General features: G+C 46.8%; 1 protein-coding gene and 1 long non-coding RNA gene across 8 annotated transcripts in view; one reads left to right on the forward strand and one right to left on the reverse strand.

The window, feature by feature from the left end:
• Positions 1 to 634, reverse strand: part of LOC140518811 (uncharacterized) — a 41756-nt gene extending 41122 nt beyond the window's left edge. For 2 of the 5 annotated variants that reach the window (XR_011972021.1, XR_011972020.1), the window contains exon 1: positions 302 to 634. This is a non-coding gene — a long non-coding RNA (uncharacterized lncRNA). Of the gene's footprint in view, positions 1 to 100 lie in introns of all 5 variants that reach the window. The other 3 variants (XR_011972019.1, XR_011972018.1, XR_011972022.1) reach the window with 2 other exon arrangements.
• A 104-nt stretch (positions 635 to 738) lies between these two features.
• Positions 739 to 20123, forward strand: part of MGAT4B (alpha-1,3-mannosyl-glycoprotein 4-beta-N-acetylglucosaminyltransferase B) — a 61170-nt gene continuing 41785 nt past the window's right edge. Inside the window, exon 1 of one of the 3 annotated variants that reach the window (XM_072631236.1) lies at positions 739 to 974. In XM_072631236.1, the coding sequence (XP_072487337.1) occupies positions 878 to 974 (97 nt within the window). In that variant the 5' untranslated portion in view covers positions 739 to 877. Of the gene's footprint in view, positions 975 to 1538; positions 1621 to 20123 lie in introns of those variants that run through there. The other 2 variants (XM_072631235.1, XM_072631238.1) reach the window with 2 other exon arrangements.

The following is a 20123-nucleotide window of genomic DNA, read 5'->3' on the forward strand; positions in this document are numbered from 1 at the left end:
AGGTAGATTGAGATGACCTCCTCAGAGGTGCCTCCGAGCTCTAAGCCCCTGACCCTCTGACCCCACTCTCGCGGGCCCAGGGCGCCTAGCACTGACTCACCGCCTTCTTGGGCCTTTCTGTTGGAAGCTGCTTCTCCCATTTCAGACCCCCGGGGCACTTCGGGTGCATCCCCACCGCACTGGTCCTGCTCAGTTCCCCACCGTATTTATCTCTGCCTGAGCCTTCGGGTCCCCCCCCCCCGAGGTCTACATCCTGTCTGCCCCTCCGGGCCCAGCCCAGAGCAGGTAGGGGCTTAATCACTTGTTTCTCGTGGCCCCGATGGAAAGCGTCGGCTGGGTCCGGGCTCCCAGCCGCCCGGCCGGGCTCCGCTTCGGCTTCCGCAGACTTTTCACCGCCGAGGATACTGTAACAAGGGGCAGGGGAGGGGTGCGGCCGGCCTCCCGGCGGAGACACGTTCCAGGCTCCTCGTCGCCTCTGCCCAGTTCGGAGGCCGGACGGACCCCCGCTCCGAGGCGGGGGGCACGGTCACTTTAAGCGCCCACCGCCCGGGCCGCGGCCCCGGCCTCGCGCCCCCTCCCCCTCCCCTCCCTCCCCGGGCTCGGAGGGAGGCGCGCGCGCGGGCTCGAGCCAGCGGTGCTCCCCCGCCCTCCCCCCCAGCCCCCGCCCCAGCGGCGGCGCCCGGCCCGGGGCCAGCTGCCGCCGCCACCCGCCCTCCGCCGCCGCCGCGCGCGCCCCGGCCCCGGCCCCCGGCCCGCAGAAGCGCCGCCTGCCTCGTCCTCCTCGTCGTCCTCCTCCGCGCCGGGCCCGGGACATGCGGCCTCGCCTCCCCCCGCCGCCGCCGCCGCCGCCGCCGCCGAGGAGCCCGAGCCGGGGGAGATGAGGCTCCGCCATGGCACCTTCCTGACGCTGCTGCTCGGCTGCCTGTGCGCCTTCCTCTCGCTCTCCTGGTACGCGGCGCTCAGCGGCCAGAAAGGTAAGGGACGAGGCGGGCGCCCACCTGCCGCCCGGCCGGCCTGGCCCCGCCGCCCGGCTCTGCCCGGCAGCCGCCGCTGCGCGCTCGGCGCTTCTCGGGGGTCCCGCAGCCCCTGCCCCGGACAGGAGGTGGGAGCCCCCTCCGCTCCGCACCCGCCTCCCCGCCGGCGCCCGGGCGAAGGCAGGAGGGGTCGTTTCTCTCCGGGGGCACGCGAAGATTTGACCGGGTAGGGGGCTTGGCCCATCCCCACCCGCCACAGGCCTTAGAGGAGGCGTTCCCCAAAAGGTGCTGCCCAGGTCGGGGGCCACCTGGCAGGGTCAGGAAGCGCCCCCCGGCCAGGGCCAGTCTCCGCATCTCCTAGCTTGGCACGGCCCCCGGCTGGCCACGGACTTCCCGATCCCTTTCCCCCAGCTCCGGCTCCCTCCTTAAGGCGAACCCTTGTTTCTTTAGGGTCTGTATGGGGCCCTTGCCAGGGCTGAGGCGAGGGCTGTGGGAGGCTGAGAAGAGCCGAGGGAGGTGGCTCGGAACAGAGCCTCGTCTGTATCCAACCTGCCCGTCAGTGCCCTTAGGCAACCCTTCTCCCGTTTGCCTCCTCTGGACTACCCTTGGCTTCCTTCGCAGCACAGCTCACCTGGATAGGAAAGAGGTGGGGTACTTGCGATTGACTGCCCCACTTGTCACCCCCTCACCCCAAAGACCAGGATCAGGAAGGTGGCTCAGCATTTTCACCTCTCCCTTTCCTTCCCCCAAAAGCAAAAACGTTGGGGTTCCTCTACTGCTCTTCCAGGTGATCCCTAGGGCTAGCCTGTGCTCTATGTTTCCTACCCTTTCTTCAAGGGTACTTGGAGGGCACCTCCTTCGAGGTCGGCCCCTGAGGACCAGTTCTGGTATTAGAGGTGTAGAGGGCAAGCACCTGGAAAGCTAGATCTTTGGGACTAGATCACTCCCAGCCCTGACTTAAACAGAAAGGATCCTACCTACTTGCTCTGTCTTTATTTCTTCTATTCCAGGACAGCCCTGAGGTAAAGAATTTAGCCTGAGTCCCAGGTTCCCCCAACTCACTGCTTCCACCCCAGTCAGCCCCCCTCTGCCCATTCCCCACTCTCTTCAGCGGGCCTGGATGAGGATGAGTCTGTGGGACTGATTCCTCAGCCCTGCTCTCTCTTCCTGGCCCCCCCTTCCCCATGTTTATGTCTTTTTGTCTCACCCCTCCCCTGAGAGGGTGTGGGAATGGAGTGTGTGTGAGTGTGTGTGTGTGTGTGTGTAGGGGGAGTCCTTTGGGAATCAACATGGTGGCCTCTGATTCAAGGGTTAAGTTCTTCCATCTGGCCAGTTCCCGCGGGGGGGGGGGGGGGGGGGGGGGGGGCCATTGGACCATCCATCCTGGGAGGAGCTTCAAAGGGATTTCTGAACCCACTTTCCCTTTTTCTAAACATTGTCTTCAGATCCTTTACCTTTGGTAAGTCCAAACTTGTTACATCAGGGGGTAATGACTTTCTTTCTTCTCCTGGCCCTGAAACTTGGAGATACACCTATAGAGGAATCTCCTAAGCTATCAGACAACCAAGGCATGACACTCTACTAAGGGCATCACTGGCCAAAGATTATCCCTTGACCAGCCATCTTGGGCATTGTTAAATGGCCCATTATTGACCCTCTTAGGAAGGATCCCATAGCATTACTGACCCTCTGGTCTGCTTACCTGCCCCATCTCTTCAGAGCCATCTTTCTCAGCTATCCCTCAGCTATGATAATTTCTTTGGGCTATCATCTGGTCTTGAACCAGATTCTTAGATGTGGAGAGCTATAGTGGATTGACCTCTGGCCTTAGAATCAGGAAGACCCTGGTTCACATCCCGTCTTACTAGCTGTGTGATCCTAGGCAAATTGGACCTCTGTTTCCTTATCTGTAAAATGCAGAGGATAGACCTCCAAGGTCCCTAAACCTCTTTTAAATCTATGATCCTCTGACCTAGTACTCTGGCACTTTACTTGATGAAATATCATCTATTTAAATATAAAATTATAGAGAGTCTGTGTGGTATAGGGGATAAAAGGCTCATCTTGGAGTCAGTAGGACCTGGGGTCAAGTCCTGCCTTTCACCCATCCAAGTAGTTGAACTTCTCAGTGTCGTGAGATGAGTGGCACATCTCCATCGATAGAGGGAAGGTCCACACTGTGTCTCCCGTCACTGATGAAATCCCAGGTTCATACCAAATATATATAGGAGTGTATTTACCAAACCTTAGTATAAGACGTAGGCTCAGAAATGTGCCTCCATCCCCCTATCCCCCAGAGTACTGAGTGATCCACATGCTTACTCTTTCCTCTTTGTAGACACTGGCAGGAATTGGAGCACTGCCTGGGCTCTGGGCTGTAGCCAGGGTTTCTGTAGGGTGGGGGCATTTAGTGTGTGGCTTTTTTGGGGGGGGGGGGCGGTGACGAACTGGCCTCCTTTTCAGCCTATAAAATCTCCCTGGCAATAACCTGTAGGGCTTATTTTTTCATTTCCCTTGAGCCAGGGGGAAGCTCCCTGGGTCATTCTGAGACCCCAGGTTTTTCCCCTCTCTCAGGTCTTGGTTTGGTCTGTGTTGATTTCTACCAGGTCAGAAGACAGTTTGGAGGACAGGCCTATGATGTAGTTTGTTCCCTGTATCTCTGTGCCAGCCCCAAAGAGGCCCCTGTGAGGGGCTAAACTCAGGGGCTACCTCCTCTGAGAACCCATCCTTGACTGTTCTCTCCCCCTTAAATGAAATCACTCTCCTTAAATGTCTCCTGATGCTTTGCCTGACCCTCCCCTTTGGATTCAATATCTTTATTTGTGTACGTATCTTTCTTCCTATTCTATCATACGCTTAAGAGCAGGCTCCATCTCAAAAACAGCTTTGTCTCCTGGTGCCTAAGCATGGTGCCCTTTATATAATAATACGTCATGGGCTCATAGGATTTAGAACTGGAAGCAACCTTACATATCATCCTATCCTTCCATTCCAGTTCCTCCCTATCACCCCCATTTTAAGGATGAGGAAACTGAGGCCCAGAGAAGCAATGTGACATGCCGTCACAGCAGTATTACCTGGCAGGGTGAAGGTGTGAACCCAAGGTCTTCCGACTCTAAATAGTGTTCTTATTATGCCTGGATTTTCCAGTCAATCTAATTTATTTACTTGAATCGGGAGGGTGCTGTGGCCATGGGGGTAGGGAAGACATCACTCTATGACTGAACCATACCAGGGTCCCCTTCCCTTCCCTACTCCCCAGCTAGGACTATGGGGATTATCTATCTAGTCATCCTCCTTTGGGTAGGAGGGAGGTAACTGTGATTGTCCCAGGGTATGTAGAAACTGCATTTTACCTTCTCAGAGCTCAGTAACTGTTTGCCCAATGAATGAATTTCTATGTAGAGTTTCCCCTTTATTTCTCTGACCCCGCCCAGAGCTCAGCCTGGCCTGGCCTCACCCCAACTGGGCTCTGTCTGTGTTATGTAAAACAACACTTGATCCCTAATCAGATCTTCCATATCCCTCCCACTTCTCTCTTCTCCCTCCCTCCCTCCCAATTCTGCTTCTCTGGGGCTGTCCCAGGAGAACAGGAGGGGGAAAAAAAGACAAACCCAGCTTCTGGGGCAGTGAACGCAACTTTCTACTCTTGGATCTGCTGTGCATGAGCCCAAGTGTGTCAGTGTCATATATGGGCCTGCCCCTGCCAAGGAGAGGGGGGAGTTTGGGGCCTTGGGGGTTGGTTCTGGTTTTCATTTGGGGCCTGGGATTGGGGGGGGAGGAAGGAAAGGCAAGCCAGGGAAAGAGTTTCTTCATCCATCACACTGGTTGGGGTGGGGCCCTGTGGAATTTGGGGATGTGGGAGAGTCCTGGTACTTAGGGGAGGTCTCCCACACCCATTCCACCCAACCTCCGGATGAGGCTGAAGGGCCTTCCTCTGCTTTCACTCCTGTCACTAACTAGGGAGAGAGGACAGCTGGTGTCGGGGGAAGAGAACTCTGAATTTGGGAGTCAGGAGAGCTGGTTTTAGTCCCTAGCTATGTGACTTAACAAACATATTTCCTGAGCACTTCCCGAGCTTACTGTGCTGTGGGAAAGATAGAGTTGAACAATACTCAATTACTACCCTCTCTTTGACGCCAGAAAACTAGACATTTGCCTGAAATTTCCATCCTACCTTGTGTTACAGGAAATGGAGAGGGGACTGACTGCACCCAGGATTACTTTGGTATAAGCACCTCCCTCTCCCCATGCAGGTCAGCACCTGCTCTGCAGTGTCTGGTCTTAGAGTGCTGGGAGTTGAGATGTCTTGCCCAAGGTTCACACAGCCAGTGTGTTTAAGGCAAGATTTGAATCCAGGTCTTCTTGAGTTGGATGTCAGCTCTCTGTCTAGTACTGCCAGACTGCCTCTCTGTGCCAAATTTAAATACTTCAGGAATCCCAGATTTCATCAGTAGAGGCACTCCTTTACTCATGTGGATATTCTGACCCCTGTTTATTCCATGTAAGATAAAATGGCCTGAGGGGTCAGGTTTAGTCCACATGCATTCATTCTTTGACCTGTGATCTTTGGATTGGTGCTTTCCTGGAAGTTTTCATTTTGGAGATCTTTTTAGGAGATGACTTGGACTTTTCTTTATACTTTGCCCTGACAGGTATTTATTAAGCACCTACTGTTTACTGGGCACTCTGCCAAGCACCAGGGACACAAAGATAGGCAAAAGACAATCTCTTCCCTTAAAGGGCTCAGGAGAAGAGATAGAACACAAACAACTTTGTACAAACAGGATATATACAGGATAAATTGGAAATGATCACTGAAGGATTAGCATTAAGGAGGTTTGGGAAGACCTTGGAGAAACTGGGATTTTAGCTGTCATCACCTTTCAGCCACCCTGATGGATGTTCCTAAACTTAGCAAAGCTAAAAGACTATAAGTCCCTTGAGTGAAGGGAGCTGTTTAATTTTTGTCTTAGTCTCTCCAGTGCCAAGCCCAGTGCCTGTCTGGTACACAGTGGGAACTTAATTAATGCTTGTTGAATGAATGACTGGGCTTTCAGTCCATTCTAGTGCCCAACTCAAAGCTTTTACAGCTTTGGCATTTCTGGAGCTTGCTTTGTTCTGCCATAGCCTGTGGGTCATCTTTATCACTGGAAACCATCAGCCTCAGGGGACTACAGATGAGGAAGTACCATTTAGGGGAGCAAGAGTCACAACTGTTGTCTAGCCCTCAGCTTCCTCATCTGTAAAACGAGAGCCTAAACTGAATCTGAGGCCCCTCCACTAACTCACTTAGTGCTTTACATACACAGTCTTCCTTAGACAGATGCTTTGTTAGCTTTATTGCCACGGTTGGACTTTGCTTTGGAGAACTTCAGCCTGAGGTTGATTCCAGGGTGGGTGAGGAAACCACAGACCCTGTGTATCCCCCAGACTTGGACTAGGGCCCCTTTCCACCCTCCCTCCCTTCCTTCCTGCAGGAAATGACATTTTAGTATCTAAAGTAGGGAAGCAAAAATTCAGCCTCTTTAGATTCAAAGGGAAAATAAACTTAGAAAAGCAAGTTATTTCCCTCCTTTAACCAGTTGTCCCCACATGATGATCTGGCTAGAAATGAATTTTGAAGTTTTCAGATTCCATTTCCCCCCAAAAGCTGGGGCTGCCTTATCTTCTTTCACCTTAGACACCCCATAGATTGATTTAGTTAGACCCTATCCAGAAGAGGGACAAGACCAGAAAATTTCTTTCTAGCCCCTAAAGCTTATGTAGGGTTTCTGAATCCTGGAGTGAAAAGCATTGAGTAAAAAAGTCAGAGAAACTTTGAGTTCTGGAGAATTATTCAGTCAATACTCTGCAGTAGCTCCGACCCAGTTACAAATCAGATTGGGGGTGGGGGTGGTGGATTCTCTGCCATTTGTTGGTGGGTTTGGGCAGGAAAGCATTTGGTTAGAAAACCAGACCAAAAGTTTCTCAGACTACTTGCTTAGACAGGAGAATATCTCTACTCTGGAACTGATAGGATTGGGATCTTCAAGCTGGTAAGGGGGAACAGTAATTTGTTTTTAGCTTCTCCTCATGATTCCATGTATATCAAGGAAAGGGTTTTTTTGGGGGGGAGGAGGTGGGGGAACTTAGTTTGAGCAGATTATAGAAAGCTGAGTTCTCCTCCTGTCCAATCTACTCCAAGGAGGAGACCATTTGGGGTATTCTTGCACCAGAGATACTCATCGCCAGGGCATAGCCCCAAGACTCTCCGCCATTGGACTCCAGGAGGGGGCTGTAAGGGACAGTGAGAGGAATGGGCAAAATTTGTGTTCCTTAAGGTAGGTCAAAGGTCTGTCCTACCTCCATCCTGTCCAGTGATATAGTTGTGAAAACAAGTATGAAATTAAGTCAATTCAAACAACATATATTAAGCTTTTGTTGTGTATAAAGGTTGGGCCTAAGTGTTAGCCAAGGGAAAGAAGGATTTTGTGTATCTGTAGGGCTGAGATTTGTCTGGTTTTTTGGAATGGTATAATACTTTTCAGTTCAGTTTGAAAAGACAGGTTAGACTGTGGAGGTCCTTGAGTGCTAGTCAGAAGAGTTTGAATTTTAGTTGGTGATCGTTAGGAAGCTATTGATTCTTGAGTGAAGGAGTGACATTTAGTTCCCTCAACAAACTTGAACAAATCCATGCATGTGGAAGATTGGTATGATGGTGATGTGAAGGACAGAAGGGATTGGGGGAGGGTGGTGGGAGAAGAGCAGAGGTAGAAAGGCTTCTTTTTTAGAGGCTATTGAAATAATCCACGTGGTTGGTAATGAAGGCCTCTACCAGGCCTTTCAGTGTACCAACTGTACATTGAAATACCGCTAAATATTTTTAAGAAAACAAGCTTTTGTTTTTGCTCTCACTTGACCCCACTTTACAGGTCAAGTTGTTGCAATGGGGATATGGAAGACAGTGTGACTGATGCTGGAGATGGGGAGAGGGAAAGCATCATCTAAGAGGTCTGTAATGATAGGACCCTAGGGAGCAGTGGCTTGAGGGTACTTCATATAGTGGCATGGATTGGTAGAGGACTATAAGGTGAGAGTAATTGTCATTGCAGGGAAAAAGTGTGCCCTCCCTGCATCAGCTTCCTGAGACCCAACTCCTGTTGCTCTAGACTAGTTAGAATCAGAAACACTGAAATTCAGAGAAAGAACAAGTTTGGGGGGAAAATGATGAGCTCTGCCTTGCCTGTGGAGTTTGAGGTGTTCAGGTTGTGAGGTGGAACATAGATCTGGGTGAAGCTGAGAAGAGAGATGGGGGCTAAAAGATAAAAATTTGGGGGAATATCTCCATAAAGGTGCTAGTTGAAGTTGTGGGAATGAGTAGAGATTGTCAAAGGAGAGAGGACAGAACCATCCTTGGAGAACTAAGGTTCTTTTGGGCTTGAGAAGAAGGTGAGACAGAAGGAACAGATTGGGAGATAGGAAGAGAACCAGGGAAGTATGGCATCTGAAGCCAAAGGAGGAGAGAATAGCCTATAGGTAGAGGTGGGCATCAGAATGCAGAAAGGTCAAGGAGAGTGAAGATTTGGCAACTAGTCAGTAATGACCTTATTGAGAGCAATTTCAGTAAGGTGCTGGGGGCAGAAGCCAGATAAAGGGCTGAGGAGAAAGAGAGTATTTAGAACACACAATAGCTGTGAGTAGCTTTTAAAAAAATGTTTTATTGATATATTTTCCTTTTAAAAATTGTTGCTATAAATTCCCCAGAACCTTCCCCTGCAACAAAATACAGTTAAGCAAAACAACAATCCCTGCTCTCAAGTTCACGCACACAGTCCCCTGGTAGAGACAACATGCAGACAACTCTGCAAACAGGACCTATGTAGGATAAATGGGGAAGAGGAGGTGTGACATAAGGGGAAGGCATTAAGATTAAGGAGGCCTAGAAAAGGAGGAGACTTGAAGAAAGGCAGGGAAAGTAGGAGGAGGAGATAAGGGAGGGAATTCTAGGCATAGGGGACAGCCAGTGAAAACTAGGGGGTCTGGAGTTGGAATGTCATGAGCAAGGCACAGCAGGGAGTCTGGTGTCCTTGGATCAGAGTATGTGGAGAGGAGGGAGAAGTCTGGAAAGGTAGAAGTGGGTGGGACATAGACGGCTCTGAAAGCCAAACAGAGGATTTTATGTTTGTTTTATGTTTGTCCTAAGTGAAGCCAGGGGAACTTACTGAATGAGGGCTGTGATATAGTCAGACTTGCTTTTTAATGAGATTGATTTGACAGCTGAGTAAGGATGAATTTAGGTGGGGAAAGACCTGAGGCAGGAAGACTGACCCGAGGGCTATTGTAACAGTCTGAGTGGTAGGTGTCCAGGGCCTGCCTTGGGGGTGTGGCAGCATCAGAGGGAAAAAAGGGGCATATATGAAAGACTGGAGGTAGAAACGCCAGAACTCGGCAGCTGATTGGATCTGAGGGCTGAGAGAGTGAAAAGTTAAAGATGATAATCTGGTATCATCATGTTCCAGTGACTGAGAGGATGCTTGTACCCTCTACAGTATTAGGAAAGTTAGGAAGATCAGAGAGTTTAGTGGGAAAAGTAATGAGTTTAGTTTGGATGTGTTGAGTTGAAGGTGTCTATGGGGCGTCTAGTTTGAGACAGCCAAACAGGCAGTTGGAGATGCAAGACTGGAGATCGAAAGAGAGGTTAGGGCTGGACAAGCTGATCTGAGAGCCATCTGTATAAAGATGATAATTGAAACCAAGTGAAATAGTATAGAGGGAGAAGAGAAGAGGGCCCAGGACAGAGTCCCGTGGAACACTCAGAGTGATCCAATTGACCTAGATAACGATCCAGCAAAGAAGACTTGAGAAGGACCAGGAGAGAACAGTGTCACAAAAACCTGGAGGAAATCAAAGATCAAAGGGAAAATGGTGATTGATAGCGTCAGAGGCTACAGAGAGGTCAAGAAGGATTGAAGAAAAGCCATTAGATTTGGCAACTGAGATCGACAGTAACTTTGGAGAGAGCAGTTTTAGTTGAATAATGAGGTCAGAGGGCAGACTGCAGAGAATTAGGAAGAGAGTGAAAGGAAAGGAACCATAGTTGATGGCATTCCCAAGGAATTTAGCCACCAAATAGAGGAGGGATAGGGGACAGTAGTTAGCAGGATAAATAGATCAAGTGAAGGTTTTTTGAGGATGTTTGTAGGCAGGAGAGAAGCAGCCAGTAGACTGGGAACCCCTGAAGATTAGTGAGAAAGGAGGGAAGTTAGAGACAGCAATGAGCTGGAGAGATGGGTGCCCAATCAGGGTTGTGAGGAATATTTTGGCATGTATGGGACCTTTTCCTCTATCTTTGACCTACTTGGGGTATATGGCTGGAGTGATATCTGTGGGTCAGTGGATTTGAATAATTTATGCACCTTTCTAGCCTGGTTCCAAATTGTTTTCCAGAACAGTTGGACCACTTTGCAGCTCCATCGATGGAGTTTGAGTGTGCTGGTCTTTCCACCGATCCTCCAACATTAACTGTTTCTGTCTTTCCAGTTAGCTATAGGAAAAGTGAAAACTTAAGAGTTGTCTTAACTTTCATTTTCTCATTATTGGTGATTTGGAATGTTTTCTCATTTCGTTTTTGTCAGTTTGCATTTCTTTTTGAAAAGAATTTGTTGATCGTGATAATAGCAACCTCCATATAGTTTTCAGGTTTGCAAAGAGCTTTTACTTACATGTCCCATTTGAGCCTCACAACAACACTGTGGGAGAGGTACCACAGATATTGTTATCCCCATTTTACTGATGAGGAAATGGAAGTCCAGACAGGATAAGTGACTTGCCCAGGGTCACCGAGAAAGGTGGGATTTGAACTCTTGATTTCCTACTACAGGTCTAGCACTGAATCAGCTATTTTATGATGCCTCTAAGGGAAGGGAGTAATCATTTTTGAGGTGCCTACTGTGTACTATGCTAAATGCCTTTTGCAAATATAATCTCATTTGATCCTCACAACAACCCTGTGAAAGAGTTGCTATTATTATCTCCATTTTACAGTTAAGGAAACTGAGGCAAACAGGTTAAGTGATTTGCATTAAATTTAAAAGCATATATAGGATTATAAATTTAGAATTAGGTCATGGAGGTTGGAGCAGCTAGGTGATATAGTGGATAGAGCTCTGGGCCTGAAATCAGGAAGGTCTGAGTTAAAATGTGGTCTCAGATACCTACTAACTGTGTGACCCTGGGCAAGTCAGTTATCCCAGTCTGCCCCAGTTTCCCCATTTGTAAAATGAGCTGGAGAAGGAAATGGCAAACCACTTCAGTATCTTTGCCAAGAAAACCCCAAATGAGGTCACAAGGAAGAATTGGACAGGACTGAAAAATGACTGAACCGCAATGTGGAGGCCAACTCCTTCATTTTACAGATGAGGAAACAGTTCCGAAGACATTAAGTCCTGGTTCTGGGTCTAACAGGGAGTAGGTAGAAAAGCCAGCACTCAAAGCCTGGCCTCCTGGCTGCAAATCCGGCATACCATCGTTAGACCACTTACTTATCTCTAATCGAGGATGTCTTTTGGTTGTAGGCATCTTTTCCCAGAAGACTGGAGATGAAAGTCAGTAGAGAGATGGAGTGCTGCCTAGTTGGGGTAGAAGAGTTAAGGGAAGGCTTTTGGAGACTCGAGTGTGTTTGTAAGCAGATGAGAAGACAGAAGGAAGAAACTGGAGAGAGATGATTGTTGGGGCTGGGTCCTGAAGAGAGCAGAAGGGCATTGGATCCCTACCATGGAAGGGTCTAGGTAGCAAAGTCATCCTTGGCAAAGAGTAGGATAGTAAGGAGGAGAAAGTGGGTGAGGACTAGGAGGATATTTGAGGAATGAAGGAGGGAGGATGACAGTTTATGTGGGATGGGTCCAGTGTCCTTCGAGAAGTGTGCTTAAATCATCGGCTTCAAGCATGGGGGTGGGAGTATGGTCCAGGGTTTGGGGAGAATGGGGAAGGTTTAGGTTAGTTAATTAGGGCCAAGCAGCATGGAGGGCCCAAATGTTCATAGATAATATACTAAAGGTACTGGAACTTCCTTTAGAGTTCCAGGCTCCTCTTTGATCCAGGGTATCAGGGAGCCAAAATTGGATGTCAGGAGACATGGTTCAGGAGAAGGAAATGCCTTCTTGTTTTTAGAGGAAACTGGGGGACCTCATTTCCCCAAGATGTGAAAGAGGCTGAAAATGTAACTAGGATCTCTAGGCACTTTGGGATAATTATTCCAGACATCCAACAGACCTTATCTCTAACATCTGGGGATATGTTAAGTGGGAGAGGGATTAGATTTATCTTCCTTGGTATTGTATGTTTGGAATCCTGCAGCATTTGTAATCTCCAAAGAATCCAATTTGCTGGTGACCCAAGAGTAGCTATGTCATACTTTTGGTCATGACTTTTACAAAAGAAATAGTGTAAAAGACAGGAAATATCTAATTAGAAAAAGAGGCATTCTCTCTATTTCTTTGTGGAGGTAGGCATCTAAAGGTGTGAGGAACATTATAGATATTTTTGTGCCCTGGATTCCTATGGTGTGATGAAGTCTATGGACTCCTTCTCTGAATAACATTTTAAAATGAATACAATAAAAATACATAGGATTACAAAGGAAACATTGAAATATAGTTAAATATATATTTTTAAAAACAAGTTTACAGACTCCCCCCCAAAGAAAAAAACTCTATTTTTTATATCAGATTTTTTTCTATTTGTTGATAAGTTTTGTTGAATTTTTTTCCCTCTTTTTTATTCTTTGTTATAGGGGATGACTCTGTAAGTGCTGTATACTAGGAAAAGTAGATGATATAAAAAAAAAAGATGTCAATAAAATTTTATTTTTTAAAAAAGAAAAGGAGGTAGGCCAGACAGTCATGTGGCAGGTGTTAAAGAATGCAGCCTTAGGGCTACCCTGGTGTTCTGCAAATGCCAAAAAACTTAGAAAGAATCCTGTAGCATGTTGGGTAGCTTCTCTGGGAGAGAATGGATGGGAGTACATGAACAATACTTACCCAGGCTCCATTGTGGTGCTGTGGAAGGAGAGCATGGGCTCCAAATTCCAATGCCACCTCTGACAGTGTGTGATCTTAACCTTTTTTGTGTGACAGACCCCTTTGGCTTTCTGGAATGTGTTTTTAAATGAATAAAACAAATACACAGGAGTACAAAAAAAGCCAATTATATTGAAATAACAGCTTTTAAAATGTGTTTAAAGAAGGCTTTGAAGTATGGGTACTGTTGTTTAGTTGTTTCAGTCATATCTGACTCTTTGTAATACCATTTGGGGTTTTCTTGGCAAAGATACTGGTCTGCCATTTCCTTCTCCAGCTTATTTTAAAGATGCATAAACTAAGGCAAACAGGGTTAAGTGACTTGCCCAGGGCTACACAGCTAGTAAATATCTGAGTCCTAGTTTGAACTCAGCTCTTCCTGCCTTCAGGCCCAGAGCTCTAGACATTTCACTACCTAGCTACCCTATTGAAATATAGGTGAAATTTAGATAGTCAGAGATGTAGTTCAGTGTTACAGAGGAAAGAGTCAGTGAACCTGGGTCATACCCTGCTTTTGTGTGACCTCAATCGAGGCCCTTAAGAAAAGGGCTTTGCACTAGATAGCCTCTTGTGGTCCCTTCCACTCTAGGGCTGTGATCCTATCAGATCTTTGTAGAGTGAGCATGAGTAAAAGAAGGATTATTATAGACAAAAGTGTGAAGGTGTGAAGTGTAGCACCAGGGACTGCTGAGCTGTTCAGAGATACTAGATTATAGGCAGTGGGTAGAATAAGACTATAAAGGAAGGTTGGACCACTCCCTTGCCTCAAATCTCAAGCTAAGCAGGTTCTGTTATCCCATAGGCTTATAGAGTCGTTAAAGGTATCTGGAGAGTCATCTAGGAGCTTTGTTAGTGGTTCTTCCTGCTGACGGCAGGCTGGTGGAAGCATAGGAGAATGGGACTGGTTGTCGGATACTCCAGTGGCCCAAGAAAGACTGGGTTGAACTGAGACTCTAATGGCTCCTATCTCCTAGTTACTGCCACCTGACTAATTTGATTTTTCCCCTGCAGAGTCAAGCTCATTTGCATCCTCATAAAAAGTACTGATCACCACCACAAGAATTGCAACTTGGTTTGGGAACTAATTGCAAAGTGATTGTTTTGAAAGCAAGTGGGAGCTGGAGAGGTGATTTTTAATGAGGATGCTGATGAGCCACTGTGATCCAGGGAGAGGCGTGGGGTACTCTGTTCTAGGAGGTTGAGGTTCCAGCAACACAGTCTCTTTCCCTGACTAGCTCTCTTCATTCCTGGGAGAGATAATGTTTGTTTTTGAGGTTGTGGTTACTTTATTTTAAAGTTAAGCGGTACAGTGGATAGAACACTGGGCTTGGAATTAAGAAGATTCATCTTCCTGAATTCAAATCTGGCCTCAGACGTTTCCTAGCTGTGTGACCCTAGGCAAGTCACCCAGCTCTGTTTGCCTTAGTTTCTCATCTGTAAAATGAGCTGGAGAAGGAAATGACAAAGCACTCCAGTATATCTCTGCCAAGAAAACCTCAGATGGGGTCACAAAGAGTTGGAGGCGACTGGGAAGACTCAATACACACATTTTTAAGTTGTTTTGATGTTCTTTGTATTTTATGCCACACTCATTTCCCAACAGACACCCTCCCTTCTAATAAAGGAAAAGAGATCAACTAAACTAGCCTACAGACTTGCCTAATGCTGTGTGTCCTCTTCCATTCTTGTGCCCCCCTGCCACTCTCTCCTTAGAGAAGTTGTGTATTTCATCATCTGTACCTTGGGATCCAGTCTGATTATTGCCATTGACGGAGTCCAGCTGCTCCTGCACGCTGTTTTCATTTATATTGTTGAAGTCATTTTGTCTCTTGTTCTGCCGGTCCTGTTCACTTCACCATGGGTCATTTCACAAAGGCTTTGAATTCAGGGGTGAATCCCCCTACTTTCTCTGTGGGCCAAGCCAGGCAACCCCAGAAGCTTTAGTCAGAGGTACCCTCGGATGGCCAAGCCTAGACAGACAGGTGGTTTGAGTAGGCATGGGGGTGTGCCAAGAGATGGATGCTTCAGTCTACAAACATTCCTCCTCTGGGATGAGTCAGGAAAGCAGAAAGCCAGGCTCTGCCTCCCAGCTCTGACTGAACACATTTGTTCTTAGCCCTGGTCTGTCTTTCTGTTTGTCATCTCCAGAGTCAAAGGCTGCAGTGCTCAGGCAGACCCTGAAGATAGATCATGAAGATCTTCCTGCATCCCAGTCCAATGCTTGGAGGATCCAAACTTGTGGGGTTTTTTGGAAAATAACCAAAGGCTAGTCCCAATGGGAAAGCTTGGCCTGCAGCCTCTCTAGCCAGGAGACTGCATGGATGAAGCTTTTCCAATAGGATCTGGAAAGAAGTAAGAGTAAGCAGTGATCTTGGCACCAGGGGGCCCTGAGCTCTTCTTGGGTTTTCTTGACCCTTTGCTCATAAAATTGGCCTTTCAAAAAAAAAAAAAAAAGAAATTGGTCTTTCAGTCTGATGGGGACCAAAATGAAGGATTGGAATGGGTGTCTTCTGCAATAGACTTCCTGTTCTGTCCATGATCCTATTTATCACTAGCCAGGTTGCAGAACAGCCTGTGATGTAGGATTTCAGACAGGTTCTTCCAGGATCTTCTTTTGGAGAAGTCATCTGCATGGCCAACATGTGCTACTTGTGCTATCCCTCTCCCCCCACTCCCCCATAATTTCCTAGAGTTGAGTAGATAAATAGTACCACAGTATATACACCCAGCCTGAGCTGGGTCTGGTTTCATAGCTGTAAAGGACACCACTGGACTAATTCTGACACAGGTGGTGTCTGGTGTCCAAGAGGTTGGGTGTCCAGTGTCCACGAGGATGCCAGGGAAGTAGGGAGGCCATTTGGTCTGCTAAGCCAGGAGCTGGGGCCACCCTGGCCTACTCAGCAGAAGTCTCTGCTTCTAGGGACTTGAAGATGGAGCTCTTTGTCCTTGTATGACTGTGTGTTGTGCCCTCATTCACAAGTCAGCATTAGATCCTAAGGCAAAACCTTGCCCAGTTCCCTGGTACACTGTGTGTGGGAGGTGAAGAAAGGGGCCAGGCCAAGAATCCTATGACTAATGCCCAGGGCCTTTTTGATGCTGTAGGAGGCTCATTGAATTGTGAGAGGACAGGCATTTTTGTACTGAGGACTAACCCTTTCCTCCCTCCCTCTATCCTGCCCTCTTCAAATACAAAACACTCTCGCATTCATTCTGCACTGTAGCTGCCTCTATCCTTAGGCCATATCCAGGGACAATGGCTGGCCAGTGTTCACCTTATAAGGGTAGCCCCAAGCTGAAGGTGGCCCTACCACACCCTCTGTCAGCTGGATAGGTGGTCATCCTGAGGCTGGCCCAAGTGTAGCTCCATTTCCTCTGTATTCAGTTATGAAAACAGATCTCATGACCCAAGATGTGTAATAATTAATCATAATTCATATTTACCATTTCAGGTTTGAAAGGGTTTTTATGTATATGTGCTGTCATTGGATTGTCACAAAATTCCTGTGAGATAGGTGCTAGTATTCCCATTTTATGGAGAAGGAGACTAAGGCTTGTAGAATTTAAGTGACTTCTCTGGGATTACAAAGGTTGCATCTGAGGCAGGCTTCCCACCCAGGTCTTCCTTATTCCAGATTTAGCACTCTCTCCATTCTGAGTCAGTCAATCCAGAAGCATTTATTAAGTACTTTATTATTTTCCCTTTTTTAATTAACAAAAGCTGGAAGCTAGCATTTATAAAGTACTCCCCAGGTTTTATAAAATATTTTACAAATATTATCTAAATGTTATCCTTACCACAACTATGGGAGGAAGGTGCTGTCATCAGCTCCATTTTATAGATGGGGAAACTGAGACAAAGTGACTTACCTAGGGTTACACAGCTAGCAAGAATCTAAGGCTAGATTTGAACCCAGGTCTTCCTGACTTTCAGGTGGAGCACTATATTCACTGCACCACCTAGTTGTATTGGAGGCATTGGGGATACAAAGTCATAAAAGAAACAGTCCCTGCCTTGAAGAAGTTTATATTCTGTAGGAAGAAGCTATGCCATGCTACCTGTCTATCAGGAGACCACAGTTACTTTCTACTAAGTGAGGTCTGGTCTACATGGGTACAGGGGATGGAGGTTGGGGAGTTTACTGTGTGGCCAAAGGAAGCGTGTGGCTTCTGCAGGAGCCTTTCATAATATAGAAAGGGGGTTTTTGCCCTTCAGTCATTGTCAGTGATCTAGGAGGCCAAAGTTGCATTGTATACTTTTCTGTGGGTTCAGACTGTACTGAAGCTTCCACATTCTCTTGCCCCCTTCTCCATTCTATCCTCCTGACCAAGGTAGCAGTTTAGGTTCAGGCTGTGCCCAGTATTTCAGTGCTGCTCCCAAGGGGGTGGTGGAGAAGACATTTGCGTAGGTAGCTAGGGATGCTGCCCTATGACTGATCTAGCCTCCAAAAAAGCCTCAGTTTTCCCATCTTCTTCCCAGTAGACAGAAGATAAAGATAATTCTGATTGAGATCAAGAAACAGCTAGCAGACGATGCCTGAGCAATCAGCTTAGGGTATCTGGCCCATGAGTGAAACCCACTAATGGGATGGAAAAGGCTCCAGATAATGATCTCAGCGGCTCAGCTGGCCCAAGCCACATACAGGTCTAGCCTAGACATAGCCTTCCTGTGTGGGAAATATTAAAGCCGTCTGACTGTCCCTGGTGGGTTCTTTCTTCCCTGCGCTTTCTTGGCTCTGTACATCAGTGCTTGTTTACTGCCCTGTTTTCAATGATCTGAGGAAGGAGATGTATAAGAGAAGAATGCTTTTCTGGGCCCATCAAAAGCCAGCTTTCATGGAAAGAAATAGCAGAAAAACAACCTGAGGGTGGTAGCATCTCCAGATCCTGGGTTGGGAAGGACCTTTTTCCAGAGGTCTTGTGTTTCATCTTCCCTAGTTGTACCTAATTAGTGAATATTCATCCAAGGAAGGAAGCAAAGCATTAGGTATGGGGTGGGGGAAGACCATTTCTCCGGCATAGGCTTCACACTCTGACTTTCTACCCTGCCTAGCCCTCTGAGTGTGCAGAACCTCTGACCAAAGAAACAGATGCTTTTTTAACACTGAACTTCTTAGTCCTTAGTCACAAAGGAGACTGGCCTTCAAGCAATATCTGAAGCTTCAGATAATTCCTAGAATCTCAGAGTTGAAAGAGAGTCCAGAAATTCTGAAGTCCTGGTTCCTCACCCAAGAATATAATCCCTGGTATAGCCTCCCTGAGGGAGTTGAAGCATTTAGCCATCACGTCTAGAAGACTTGAATTTCAGTCTCACTATAGACCTAGCTATGTGACCCCAGGCAAGTCACTTAACCTCTGTCTGCCTCAGTTTCCTTATCTGTAAAATAATAATAACACTTTCCGGAGGTTGTTTCAAGGATCATTGTTGTTGTTCACTTGTTTTTCACTCAAGTCTGACTCTTCGTGACCCCATTTGGGGTTTTCTTGGCAGAGATACTGAAGTGGTTTACCATTTCCTTCTGTAGATCATTTTACAGATGAGGAAACTGAGGCAAACAGGGTTAAGTGACTTGTCCAGGGCCACACAACTAGTAAGCATCTGAAGCCTGGCACTCTATCCATTGTACTACCTAACTGCCCTTTTCAAGGATCGAGTGAGATAATAATTATAAAGTGTTTAGCAGAGCTCCTGGTGTATAGTAAGAGCAATATACTCGTTAGCTATTCTTACTAACACCTGCCTTTCAAGGGAGCTCACTCTCCCTGGAGGCCACCTATTCCATTGTTAGCTCTGAGTCAGGAAGTTTTTTTTTCTCATGTTGAGTTAGAACTGCTCCCCCTGCCCGTTGGTCCCATAGGGTTCTAGTCATACAGAGCAAGCCTAATCTTAATAAATTTACTTATCTTTAGTTTTCGACATTCACTTCCATAAGATTTTGAGTTCCACATTTTTTTCCCCATCCCTCCCTTCCCTCTGCCCCAAGATGGCATGTAATTTGACATAGGCTTTGCATATACACTCATATTGAACCTATTTTCACATTTATCATGTTGTAAAGAAGAATTTGAACCAGTGGGAGAAACCATGAGAAAGAAGAAACAAAAATAAAAAAAGAGAGAGCAAATAATATGTTTCAATCTGCATTCAGACTCCATAGTTCTTTCTCTGGATGTGGATGACATTTTCCATCATGAGTCTTTTGGAATTGTCTTAGATCCTTGCATTGCTGAGAAGAGCCAAGTCTATCAAAGTTAGTTATCACACAGTGTGATTGTTACTGTACACAGTGTTCTCCTGGTTCTGCTCACTTCTCTCAGCATAAGTTCATGTAAGTGTTTCCAGGTTTTTCTGAAATCTGCCTGCTCATTGTTTCTTATAGCACAATAGTATTCTATTACATTCATATATCACAACTTGTTTAGCCATTCCCCAATTGATGGATATCCCCTCAATTTCCAGTTCTTTGCCACCACAAGAAAAGCTGCTATAAATATTTTGGTACATGTGAGTCCTTTTTATGATCTGTTTGTGACACAGACCTAGAAATGGTATTGCTGGGTCAAAGGGTATCCACAGTTTTATAGCCCTTTGGGCATAAGAACAAGTCTAATCTTGCTTTTTCATGATGATTCCTTAAATAGAAATTCTTGTTTTTCCAGTGATTTAAGGTTCACAAAGCACATTCTTCTTATAAAAATACTGTGAGGGTGGGTAGAAAGAGTATTATACCCATTTTGCCAAGAAGAAAGCTCAGGCTCTGAGAGGTTAGGTGATTTTGGTCATAGTCACATAGGGTGTTAGATTTGAACCCAGTGGGGAAGCTAAGAGGCACAGTGGATAGAGCCCCAGCCTTGGAGTCAAGAGGAATTGAGTTCAAATCTACCCTCAGACACTTATAACAGTACAGCTCTGGGCAAGTCACTTAACCCCCCTTACCTCCCCCCAAAACCCAAAGATTTGAACCTAGTTCTCTAAACTCCAATTTGAATCCTTCTCCCTGCTCCCAGAGTGATTGCCATCATCCCCCAACCCTCAAGTCTCTCCTTCTCCAGCCTAAGCATCTCTACTTCTTTAAATGAGCCCTAGTCCTCC

This window comes from Notamacropus eugenii, chromosome 1 (genome assembly GCF_028372415.1).
Source record: "Notamacropus eugenii isolate mMacEug1 chromosome 1, mMacEug1.pri_v2, whole genome shotgun sequence".
NCBI lineage: Eukaryota > Metazoa > Chordata > Mammalia > Diprotodontia > Macropodidae > Notamacropus > Notamacropus eugenii.